General features: G+C 52.1%; 1 protein-coding gene and 1 long non-coding RNA gene across 4 annotated transcripts in view; one reads left to right on the plus strand and one right to left on the minus strand.

Moving 5' to 3' along the window:
• Positions 1-12748, plus strand: part of KCND3 (potassium voltage-gated channel subfamily D member 3) — a 99843-nt gene that overhangs the window by 78484 nt on the left and 8611 nt on the right. For all 3 annotated transcript variants that reach the window (XM_066204168.1, XM_066204170.1, XM_066204169.1), the window contains exon 4: positions 8706-8807. In XM_066204168.1, coding sequence (XP_066060265.1) covers positions 8706-8807 — 102 coding nt within the window. The remainder of the gene's footprint in view (positions 1-8705; positions 8808-12748) is intronic.
• The window catches only part of LOC136301248 (uncharacterized), a 51277-nt gene that overhangs the window by 36828 nt on the left and 1701 nt on the right, over positions 1-12748 (minus strand). The window lies entirely within an intron of this gene.

Genomic DNA, 12748 nt, shown 5'->3' on the forward strand with positions numbered 1-12748 from the left:
GATGTGCCCTGGATGTGTGGATGGATGTGCCCTGGATAGGGCAGCCCCTCTCTCCAGGCACCAAACCAAGGCTCCTTCCCCTGATTCAGCTTTTCCCTTTATTCACTCTGATCCTCCTGGGAACAGGGAAAAGTCCCACCACCTTTGATGCCAACATGATTGATTGCAGCTTTTATAAAGGTTTGCTGTATTGACACACACAGCGTATAATTTCCCCCCATTTGAATTTCTAATTCCCTTGATATTGGTGGAGTTTCTCAGTTAAGGAACTTTTCTCAAGTCAGAAGTGTGAGTAATTTTCACATGATCAGCACTGCATGAATACTAAAGAGAGGGAAAGGGGGAGAAGCACATTAATGACAGTCCCTCTGGAGATGGTCAGATGTACAGAGGGACACTCGGGATCTGCTTTGGTACCACACTTGTTCCAGCATCATCCCACACTGAGCTGAATCCCATCCGCACTGAAGCTACAAAGACATTTGCGTGGCTTTTTCAAGAAGGTTGGGAAAATCTCTTTGCTCTCTCAGTCCTTGAATATGAAGAACCCACCAGCAGAAACTCCTTGTGAGAGAATTTAGGAGACAGCTCTGAATGAACGCAGTGATTGTGCTTCCTTCAGCACACCAGGAGCTCAGTGAATTATTGTTCTCTGAATTGAAGAGCAGCTCCTTGGGCTTGTATCAGGGTAAATGATTTGGGAGCTCTGTTTAGTGGGAGAATCATAACTTTTATGATGTACAGGTAGATTTCAAGGTAAGTCCAAGGACCTTATTAATTTTTTTACATGAACTCGGGCTGAGTTTTCCCAGTGACTAAAGCAAAGGCAGAAGTGCTGTGCAGGGCTCAGGCTGGCTGGGTTGGCACTGCCAGCTTGGAAAGGAGAGAAGAGTGAGCTTGGGCTGTGAGAGCAGCTGACCCTGCAGCCCTGCGGGCTCTGAGCTGCTCCCCAAGCTCAGGAGAGCCCAGCGTCCCTCCGAGCTCAGTCCTAGCTTCGCCTCTCAACCCTGGAGGGGGCTCTGGTCTAGCAGGAGGAGGTATTTCAGTAACGTGAATAAAATACCAGGAGGTGGCTGTTACTCATCAGCATCTATTCTTCAACCAACTGAGGAGAAATGTTCCTTAAAAAGAAAAAAAAAGCCTCCACCAAACACAAACCCCAACTGGCAGTGATCTAATCGCTTTAAAGATAAATTATTCTTTGCCAAACCTGTACTGTGAGACAATTAATTACAAGGAGATCTGGCAAATCTTAATTCATTGCGCTGTGGCATCAAATTCTGTCCTCTGGCAGCAGCAAGGAGCAGGTCAGTGGGAATGGAAGACGAATTGATCATTTGTGACAAGGCTCATTTTGGTGAAATTGTTGTGTTTTTCTCCTTCCCCAACGACTTTTTCCCCCACCTTTTTTTTTTTTTTTTTTTGACTGATGTGCTAAGAATAGACCTTCCTGACTTTGAAATGATGCTGTTCTTCAGCGAATGTCACAGCCTTGGATTTAAAAGAGAATGTGACACCTAAAAGGCTTGACAATAGAACGACTTTGTAATTCAGATGATGCCAGAGGAGCCCCTCTCGGTGCTCGGCTCGCAGCAAAGATGCAGCACGGAGGAGAAGGAGACAGGAGCTGGTGCCGGGTGGAGGACAACACCTCCCACTTCTCCACCCCGGCAAGAAAAGGCAGAGGCAGCTGCTGACAGCTCCTGCAGTGCTGCTCCTTTGGCAGCAGCGGGGAAGGGGAGCAGCTCGTTGTTGGGGAGCTGGGGAAGGGGCAGCACAGCCCCGAGGCACAGCGGGGCTGTCCCCAGCACAGGCAGCGGGGACAGGCAGGGCTGGAGGGCTGGGGGTGACCCGGGGGGACAGGAGAGCCCCGAGGGTTAAAACCCAGCAGGGTTAGCTCTGGATCCCAGCCTGGGGGAAAGCCAAGGTCCAAAGCGAGGCCTCGCACAAAACGAGGCGCTCACAACATCAGGAAAAATGCAAATGCTCAGACGCGGTGGAAGAGAAGAAAAGCCCAGCCCTGCCTGAAGTGCGTTTATCATTGAAGAGTTAGATTTGCTCAATGAGCCGAGGTGCTGGAATAGCTGCTGGTCCCAGGGGGATTGGCACGGCCTCGGTGCTGCATCTCACGGGGGCTGTGCCAACAAACCCACAGCGGGGTAATTGCAGCGCCGGGCTTCAATCGGCAGTAAATGTGCTTTGGACGACTGCAGCCTCTCGGGGTGTTCAGCCCGTTCCATTCATTTTCTGGGGCCCTTTGGCTCCCTGAGAACAAGCAACGCACTGCGAAAGCCTCGAGACAGACTCCTCATTCCACCCCGCAGGCTGCCAGGGGAGGGCCGCGCACAGGTTTCGGCAGGGCAAGGGCTGCCCAGGACAGAACCAGGACAAAACTTTAATAAATATCCAGCGGCAAGCCGTGTCCCGGGCCGAGAGAGCAGAGGGGATGAACGGGGCCAGGCAGGGAAGTGGACGCACGGTCTGGGGGATGAATGAAAGGATAAATCCCAGGGCAGTTCCAGCAGCAGGGAGGGGCTGGGCAGAGCAAGAGGAGAGGAAGGGGATGGAGAGAGGGAGGGATGGAAGGAGGGAGGTTATTGCAGCTCCTCGGGAGAGGGCGGCACACAGGCGGCTGGGGAAGAGGGAACTACGGAGATGCCCAAAAGGGGCTCCAGCCAGAAGGAAGGAAGAGCAGGGACACGAATGTCTGACTGTTCCTCGAGAGGACGTGGGAACAGGCTGTTCCAGGCCGCCGGGAGAGGGGAGCGGTGCAGGGAGAGGCTGGATCCGGGGCTGTGTCATCCCGTCCCCAGGAGGAAGGCGGCCCACACAGCTGTCAATAACGAGGCCATTATAATAATTGATTTGCCTCAGAGCAGGGGAGTCAGCTTTGAAATGTTCTGTTTCTCAGCTGACACCCTGAATTTTGGAGGTGGGCTCCTGAACTTCAGAGCGTGGAAAAGCAGGGCCAGGAAAAGTGACTGGAGCTGTCTGAGGAGAGCTCAGCAACAGAACATGACTCAGTTCCAGCAGGGGCTGGGGTTGGGAACTTAGGGGGAGAGAGAAACAATAAGGTTAAAACTGGAGCTGGCTGACATTTAAAGAACATGTTTGTTGGGTTTTTTTCAACCAGAACGAATCTGTGTGGAATATGTTTTTGTTGTTGTTGGTATTTAACAGTCTTTGACAGGGAAAAAAAAAAAAAAGCTTTTATATTATTTTTTTTAAAAGATATTTCATTTTTGCTGGGCTAGGTACCTGTTTCTCTGTTTGTCACATCCCTTAATAGAGTTCAGGGAAGAAAACCCAAACAAACAAACAAGCCAACCAGGAATCCTGCCTCTGTTCTTTCATATCATCGAGGAAAGCAAAACAACATTTTCCATCAGTTCAGCTATTCCAAATTCCCTGAGTCCCAAATTGTATAAGACAAGGAGCTGTCTCCTCGGGAAGGAAGGGCTGCAATCAGTGAGCTCCAGTTTATGGGCTCAGCCTCCAAAGCAAGCCCATCCATCCATTAAAGGCTGCTGCCAGCAGTGGCCCAATGCCCAGCTGGAATTCCTTCCCACCGATCCAGGAGCTGCTCACATTCCTTTTCAGCTTCACACCATGTCTCAGTCACAGCAGGAAACAGGACGGATTTGTCCCCGATGCAGGAGATTTGTCAGCACAAGGGGCAGTTTCTGCAGGAAGGGCGGCCCTGGCACAGCTTTGTTGTGGTGTCGGGAGCTCTGTCCCACAGCCCCTGGCCCAGCGCTGGCAGCACCACCTGAGCCACCCCCTCCCCTCTGCAGCTGCCACAGCTGCACACCATTAATTAGTGCTTATCCATCAGGGCAGGGACCTTGGCATGTGACACCAGATCAAATTCCGTTAATTCCTCCGTCCCCTGAATACTTTACAGATATTAATGAGGGGTGTGAGCGGTGTGGAAGAGATTATAGAAGTGAGCTCTGGAAACACGGATCAGAAAAGACAGAGGGATAAATCACAGGCAGGCAGCTGCTCATCACTCTGGGCTCCCGGAGAAGCACTGAGCCTGGGTTTGGACTAATGGAGAACAGCAGCATCTCTGTTAATGATGCAGAAAGATGCGAGGGTCTTTCCTTGTCCTTTTTCTAAAGTCATAAGTTTTTAGACAAGTTCTGACCCTGATTTACACCCCATAACAATTCCAGTTATTGCAGATTATTCCCACTACAATTGGGCACCTCTTTTACCACATCCTTGGAGCAATTCTGACCCAAGCTCTAAAAATCTGTTCCAGCATTAATACTATAAAAAAAGTGTCTAGAGGAATTTTTATTATTATTATTATTTTGAGAAGGGAGAGAGGAGGGAAGAGAGGAGGTTTTGTCACTCAGCTGGGCTGGCAGTGTGGGCACTTCAGCAGAGGGGAGGCTCTGAGCTTCAGCCGAGCTGCAGCACCAGTGTAAACCATGATTCAGTCAAGGGAAAAGTGTCCCTAAAGTCAGTCCTCACACAGATCAAGGCCTGGCTGTAACCCTTCCTGGGTGGGTGAATACACAGACATCACGGGCTGGAAGTCAGAAGGAATTTTCTAAACAGAAGAAAGAACTTCTGAAACAAAAATCCCACAGGAGTAAAGAGCTTCACTAAATCTGAGCCAGGGCTTGTTAAGCTCGAGATGAGATTGTACAAAGAGAAGTTTACAACAGGAGGGGAGCAGGCCCAGTGCTCCAGGGGCTGCCTGACCATCCTGCCCCTTTTGCATAAATTCCCTGTTTAATCAGCCAGGATATCTGTGACTGGGAGAGGCCCAGACCCATGAAACTCCACATTCTGTGCATTGTCCTATAAATAGCCCGAACACGATGTTCCCCAGTGTTGGAAAAGATTAAATGATAAAGTTCATTGGAAATGATGTTCTGTTGCTTTAGTGGTGCCAAGGGTAAGGTGGCATGAAAAGGAGAGGCACAGAGGAGGAGAGGGGAATCTTTCATCTTGGGAAAGTAATGAAGAGGCCCAAAATAAGATCAAGGTCTGACTGTAAGTGGTTCTGTCAAATGATATAGGAATATAATGAGTTCTACACCGCCTCATTTCCATATGCAGCTCTATAACGTCTCCCCCAAAGCAAAAGTGACAGAATGTTTGAACTTGGCTCAGAAGCCGTTTAATGTAAAGGTCCGAGAGGAAGTAAAAGCCAAATGTGGATACTTTGTTTCTTAGGGGGAAAAAAAGGAGGTGAAAAGGAGAAGGAAAAGTTCCCCTTGGATGCTGTAGCAGGGCTGTGCTCTGTTTAACTCTACAGTCTGCCTGTCACCTTCTCCATCAACATGTCCCTTCCATCTGGAATTTAAAGTCCAAACCCCAAACCAGCCACAGCTGCAGACAAAAGCCAGAGCATCCAGCACTTGCTGAATGGCTGTGATGTTCCACCCTGAGAATGAAAACCAGACCCAAACCCACCGATGGCTCTGGGGAGCAGCCCCATTTCAGCCCCAGTGGTGCTCACCTCCTGCAGCAACCACCAGCAACACCCAAACTGTTAATTACTGGGGAATTAGCAGGTAACACACGGTCAATTAGCTCGTGTGGCTGCACTTTCTGCCAGGAATGCTCGTGGAGGAGGCTGTGGCCTCGAGAAGGGGCAGCTCAGAGGGAGCCCCTTAATGGAGAGACCCGAAAATCCCTCCCCTCCCTGCCTGCTCCAGAACAGGTCTGTTCTCCAGAAACTGGAGTTTTCTGGCAAATATGGAATTGTGTCATAGGTTGTGGCTTAATCATTTTTTTATCGCACATAAATCAAGAGTGAGTGTTATCTCCATAAGAACTGGATGGAAATCATTAATAAATAATAATTAGGTGTTTGCTGAGCCTGCCATCTGGTAAAGCATTTCTCCCAGCCAGCAGCTCCTGCTCCCTGCACTTCTCCAAAAAGCAGCGGGATGAACTGAGGCTCTTCTCTGTGCCCTGCCAGTGCCCCTGGGAAGAGCAGACCCCCGGGATGCTGCACCCTCCCCACCTGGGCAGGTCTCCCCTGCCCTTTCTGCTTGTCCTGAGCCTCCGGTTTCCTAAAAACCAGCAAAGCCCAGAAGTCCCTGAGCCCTGCCTTCCTTCCATCCTGCTCTGAGAAACACGTGGGCTCCGAGATAACCAAATTAATCATTCTAACCTGTAAGTGGCTGTCATTAGTATTATTATTTTCATCATATAAATTATCTTCCAGATTAGGTCATCTGCATTTTGAGCTCCTGTGGTTTCCTAGCAACTCCTCTCCCATCTCCATGCAGACACAGTGTGCCGTTTGCTTTTCCTTTTTTAGCCTCCTGTGCAGGGGTTATTTCAGTAACGGTGATCTCAGGCCCTGCTGACCTTTGTCTGTCACATTTGGGGGAGAAGGTGCAGAAGAAAACCATCCCCCTCCCAAAAGTGAAGTTTGCAGCAGAAGGCCAGAGGAGGCCAGGCCCCCAGTGCCCATCCTCTGTGCCCAGACAGGAGCAGTGAGCTCTGCAGGGCAGGGAGGATAAAAACGTGTCCACACGTGGTGAAAGATGGCACAGTTTGGGAGATCTTAAAGCCTTCCTTGCTGCCAGGCTTGACCAAAGTGCCAGAGCCCACAGAGACACAGCACAGGCGCCCAAACACTTGTGTCACCTGACAGAGACCTGTCCAAAGAACGCACATTTGCTCACAGACATCGACAGAAAAACCTGGGCTCTTGTTTTAGAGTCGTTTCTAGTCCAACGGAGGAAACTGTCTGGAGGGCCAAACCAATTTTAGGCACCAATTTTAATTACCTTCTCTAGCTGAGTTAATCAAGATATCTACCAAATTTAATCACGATGGGGACCCGGAGCTGGGTGCCGTGACGATCCTTTGTGTGAGGAGTGCAGGATTAACTTCTGTCCTGCCCCACTGACATTTTTTAAAATAACAACGTCTGTTCTAAGCTACAAAAGCTGTGGGGCTTAATTATTTAGATAGCAAGTGGCCCTGTTTCAAAAGGAAAAGGGAACAGACCTCAGAACCGTCTCCACTCCACATGGAGTACAGCTATTAATATTTGATCCCCTGCTAGCCTGGAGGCAGAGGGAATAATGTTCATTACAACAGCCTGAGACCGAATCCACTTTCACAACTGACGGAGCTGAAGATGGGGATGAACCTTTCCTGCCACAGGTGAGGGGAGCTGGGCACAGGAACTGATGTTTCATCAGGCACAGAGAGAAATGGGAACCTTCAGTGGTGACCAGCAGAGCGTCCCTGGAAAAACCACAGTGCGCCCCAAATCCACTCCTGATCGGAGAGGTCACTGTGAAAAGTGAGGAGCAGACACACAGAGGCACGTGCTCGTGTTCAGAAGAGCCAATTTGATGGAAATGTAATTATCAGGAGCAGAGGGACAATGCCACGTGCTGGGAAATGAAATATTGCTCAGTCCCTCATCGCGGCTCTCTCCCACGGCTCCCACCCCACAGCAGCAAAACCCCCACGGATTCTGTTCAGGTTGCAGCCTCAGGCCAGTCCTCTTCAGGGCCCAGAGCAACGCAGCAGCTTGGGAAAGTCTTCAGGAGAAGTGAAGATCCAATTTCACCTTCCCGTTGTGCTCTCAGTCTGTGCCCTGGCCCGGCTCGGGCCGAGCACCTTGGCCTGGCACAGAGATCTCACCCTCACCCTGATCAGGAGGCTCAGCCTTAAAATGGGACAGTGAAATCTAGGTGAGGAATAGAAAACAAAGCCAGTTTCAGATGGCCCCGTTTTGGGGGGGTCAAAAGAAGACCTATTTTTCCGGCTGGTCACAGTCTGTGTCACCCAATTAAAGCTGAAAACTTTATCCTGTGCACGTCTGTGCCTGAGAAACTGTCTGCTTGAGCCTCAAGCTCGTGAGGTTAGACAAATATTTCCAGTATTTCCAATATATTTCCAATATTCCCAATATTCCCCAATATTCCCCAATATTTCCAGTAGTGAGGGGCAGAGTGGCTCACACCTGGGCAGGGACAGAGCTCCTGAAAGGTCTCCACTCTCCGGACCCACTGCAGATATTTGCCTCCTGCCTCTCCCCTTCCCACAGTGTTTACCCGTTAGCACCTCTCATTAGAAGGGAAAATCACGAGCTCCACGTTATTTAAGGGATTATGCAGCATTTTAAACTACAGCACAATGTAATTATTTTTTAATAGCTGCAGCTATTTCATGTATTTACTTTTAACGATGTTTGAGTCATAAATTAACAGTAGAAAAGAGAAAAGGCAAATCACTCCACAGAGGAGCAGGCAGCAATTGAAAAGTTAAAATGTTAAAAGGAATCATCAAAAATAATCAAAAAGGAAGAGGTGGCGTCTTCGTTTCTCTTGTTGGCATTATTCTGGGCTGCTTCTTCACCCAACCTGTCCCCCTGGAGATGGGAAATTTTGGGGCAGAGTTATTTTATCAGATGCCAGTTCATGAAGTTCCAGTGCCAGTGCAGGGACACGGGAAGGGCTCAGCTCTGTCCCTGGGCAGCGTGGGGAGAACAGGGGACAGCCCACAAGCCCTGCACCACGAGCACGGCCAGGACGAGGCTCCAGTGCTCTGCATCTCCCCAAAAGTGAACTTTGGGATGCACAGGGGGCCTGCAGCCCCCCATTGCAGAACCCTGTTCCGTTTCCCCAGCCCTGAGCTCCCTGTCCCAGCCCCACTGTCCCCACTCCTAACCCAGCCCCCCTGTCCCCCCTAACCCGTCTGTGTCCCCGCAGAAGGCGCGCCTGGCGCGGATCCGCGTGGCCAAGACCGGCAGCTCCAACGCGTACCTGCACAGCAAACGGAACGGGCTCCTCAACGAGGCGCTGGAGCTCACGGTGAGTGCCGGCCCCGCCCTGGTCCCTGCTCTGCCCCGACCCCTGCCCGGCGCCGCCGCTTCCCACCCGGCCTGCCGGGAAGGGCTGGACCCGGGCCCCCCGATCCCATCAGCTCCCAGCTCCATCTCCATCTCCCCTCTCCCAGGTCCCAGCCCAGCCCCTGGCACTCAGGATGTGCTATCACACCCTGCACACAGGAGTCACCATCCCTGCGTGTGTTTGAACAAAGCCTGGATGTGGCACTCGGGGCCACGGTTTAGTTGGGGTTGGGTTGGACTTGTTGATCCTGGGGGTCTCTTCCAACCTGGTGACTGATTGTGATTGTGATTGTGATTGTGATTGTGATTGATTGATCCCACACTGCACACGGGATATTTGATCACACACCGCACACGGGATGTGCAGGCACAGCTGGAATCCAGCTGCTCCCCTCCATGGCAGGGAAAATCTTCCCTCCCTGAGCCAGGAGAGGGTCTGGCTTTCCAGCAAGGAGCAGGTTCACGGCTCCCTCTGATCCCTGGGTGCTGGAGCTGCTGGGGCTGGGCTGATTTGCACAGCCCACACCATAAACACCCACTGCCTTCCATTTACTCTTCAGGAGCTTAATGTGTACTATCTGGTCATCTCCAACAGGACAGGAAAATATTCCCTAGCTCCTGTTTCAGGCAGCCTGCCGGTGGGTTTGTTTTTAAAGGCCTCTGGAGGCCTCTGGCTGTTCAGGAGGAGGAAAGTTTTAAGTGCTCAGATTGCTCAGCAGAACCAGCAAACACGAGAGGGGGTTATTACATTAAGCCTGATCAACACCAGAGCAGGTATTAGCACATTTCATGGATTTCATTTCAAATAAATCAGCCTTTCATGCACGTGGGGAGCAAAGAGGGAGAGATGAAGAGTGACTGAGCCCCAGAGCCACCAAGAACTCATTTGTGCAGCCTCACTTGGGATCTAATTCTCAATTCCTCTCTCCCTGGGACACATCCCTGCTTCAGCGCCCAGGGAGGAGCAGCAAGCTGGGGATGGGTCTGGAGAGAAAGTTCTCTGAGGAGCAGCTGAGGGAGCTGGGGGAGCTTTTCCAGCCCCAGGGACTGTGTGAGATGAAAGCCGAGCCCCCCCAGCCCCTGTGAGAGCTGCTCCCCAGGACGTGAGCCCAGAGCTGGCCCAGCGCGGGGGCTCAGCCCAGGGGAGTCGTGCAGCGCCGGGTTCGGCCCCGTGGGATGTGCTCAGCCCGAGACACGCAGAGCCCTGCAGTGGTCCCTGATCTGCTCTGCAGGAACGTTTCACACCAGCACGGATCCGGGAGGTGGGGGCCCAGAGCAGTTCTGTTCTCCCTTCCAAAACAAGCTGGATCCTCCTGACTGCACATCCAACGTCGTCACTGCTCCGCAAACGGCAGCTCAGGAAATCTGCTCTGGGACCATCTGGCTCTGCTGAGCAGCTCAGGAGAAGTTTCTGTGCCAAGCAAAGGCCAGGACTGGTCACACCCATCCCAGAGCTTTATCCCCACACAGGAATGGTCAGGACTGAAGTCAGCTCTGCTGGGGTCCTGCTATTTCATTACCCAGAAACATGCAAAAATTTGACTAAAAATGTGAAATTTCCTGTCAAACTTTAGGCATCTGGTCTTTAAAATTGCCAGGAGAGCTTAGTGGGGTCACTCAGTTTGCACTTGGTCTTCCAGCCTGTCATCCCCACAAGGATGTCCTCCCTTCTCTTGTCAACCAAAACTCCCTGCCAAGGCCACTCGGGGAGGAGCAGCTGACACACCAGTGCTGCAGTCCAAAACCCACGAGGCTGAGAGAAATACTTGGCTGAATGGGTTCATTCTCTGGCACCTGCCCAAAAATAAGTGGGAAAAGGATCATTTTGGCTAAAAAGCTACTGTAGACGCAGGAAGGAAAACAGAAACATTTCCAAAGGGGTTGTAGAGGATTTTTTTCTTTAGCCAACAATAACCAAATTTAGATCTATAGGAGCTCCTACAGCAGGTTTTCACCAGGTTTTCTGGCTGTAACTTCCCTCCTGGTGGGCTCATAGCTCTAAATCACAGATTCCCAGATGGGTTTGGGCCAGAACCAAGACCCAACACTCTCTGTCTCCCCAGGTAGAGACACTAATTAATTACAGCACTGCAGAGCCTTCTTCCCTATAGGGGTGCATGACCAGCTTAATTCCACGAGGCAAGATTTAATGTCCTTTCGTTTTATGGCAGAACAAGAAACTCTTCTAAAGAGAGCGAAACGTGAATGACAGCAAGTCTAGACAGGCAAATTTTTTAAGCTGTAAAAACATAAAGGAGCGCGGCTTGTGTAGCGGCTGTAACAGGCACCGAGGTATTATCTCCATACTGCGCGTATTTGTCAGTCAAATTAGTGTCAAACTGCTCCCCTGCTCAGGTACAAGGCCTGTTTTGACACCTTGCCCAGGATCTGTGGGAGCAGCAATGGTTTGTTCACGGCCAAACACAGGCTGCTCCGTCCCCCAGCAGCGATTCCAACTGCAATTACTGCACGGTGTGACATCCCTCTGCCATCCCAGGGATCCCACAGCTCTGGGATCACGGTGTGACATCCCTCTGCCACCCCAGGGATCCCACAGCTCTGGGATCACGGTGTGACATCCCTCTGCCACCCCAGGGATCCCAGAGCTCTGGGATCACGGTGTGACATCCCTCTGCCATCCCAGGGATCCCACAGCTCTGGGATCCCGGTGTGACATCCCTCTGCCACCCCAGGGATCCCACAGCTCTGGGATCACGGTGTGACATCCCTCTGCCACCCCAGGGATCCCACAGCTCTGGGATCACGGTGTGACATCCCTCTGCCACCCCAGGGATCCCAGAGCTCTGGGATCCCGGTGTGACATCCCTCTGCCACCCCAGGGATCCCACAGCTCTGGGATCATGGTGTGACATCCCTCTGCCATCCCAGGGATCCCAGAGCTCTGGGATCACGGTGTGACATCCCTCTGCCACCCCAGGGATCCCAGAGCTCTGTGCTCACGGGGTCACTGTGACATCCCCTCCGCCATCCCCAGTGTCCCCCCAGCCCTGGCTCAGGTGTCACTGTGTGACAAGGGCCCAGCAGTCCGTGTGACGCCGGGAGGGGACACGGAGCCCTCCCTGCCCGGGGCTCTGCAGCCAAACCAACCCATGGGAGCCCCGGGGCTGCCGGGGATTCCAGAACGTTCCCTGTGCTCTCCTGGGCACGGGAGGAGCACGCTGACCCCTCCGGCCCGGGCACAGCCCCTGTGCAGCCCGGAGCCTCCCCACAGGGGAGGGAAGGGGATTCATCCCAGGACAGCGGCAGGAAGGGGATCAGCTGCCAGCCAGAGTGCAGACTCGTGCTCCACAAACGTGTGGATTTGTGGCATTTGCCATCTAGACACGAACTCCTCAGACTGTTTTCTTCTCATTTAGAGGTTTTTTTAGCGGGCTTTATGTCAGAAGTGCTCAAGGGATGGTGAGATTCTTCCCCTGGCAGCAGCCTACAGATCCTCTTAGCACTAATCTCCTTGTACAGCTGAAATTCCCTTTTAGCTGCAGTGCCAGGAGGTGAATATCCCAGGAACGGGAGGCTGGCTAGGAGCTCTGGGCCCTTTCCACAAGCCGCAGATAAGCCCTGGGCAGGGCCAGTCCAGCCTGAACCAGCTCCCCAGGGCCCACTGATGGAGCACTGAGATCGAGGCGAAGAGGAAGGATTCTGGATTTCAGAACCGACACCACAGCCTCCCCACAGGCACCCAGCAGCTCGCTGGATATCTTCCAGGAGCAAACTGAACGGCAACTGGCATCAGATCCTTGCCAACCTGGCATCCCTGCTGAAGGAGCAAACCTCTCCTTCCCCCAGCAGCTCCTCCACCGCAGCCAAACTCCTCCAAAGGCAGACTTTGTCTGCCTGCAGTCACACAGGAACCACTGATGCAGGACCCGCGTCTGCAGGATC

The sequence above is a fragment of the Chamaea fasciata genome, unplaced genomic scaffold (genome assembly GCF_029207755.1).
Source record: "Chamaea fasciata isolate MVZ Bird 193981 ecotype frontalis unplaced genomic scaffold, bChaFas1.0.hap1 SCAF_25, whole genome shotgun sequence".
Lineage (NCBI taxonomy): Eukaryota > Metazoa > Chordata > Aves > Passeriformes > Sylviidae > Chamaea > Chamaea fasciata.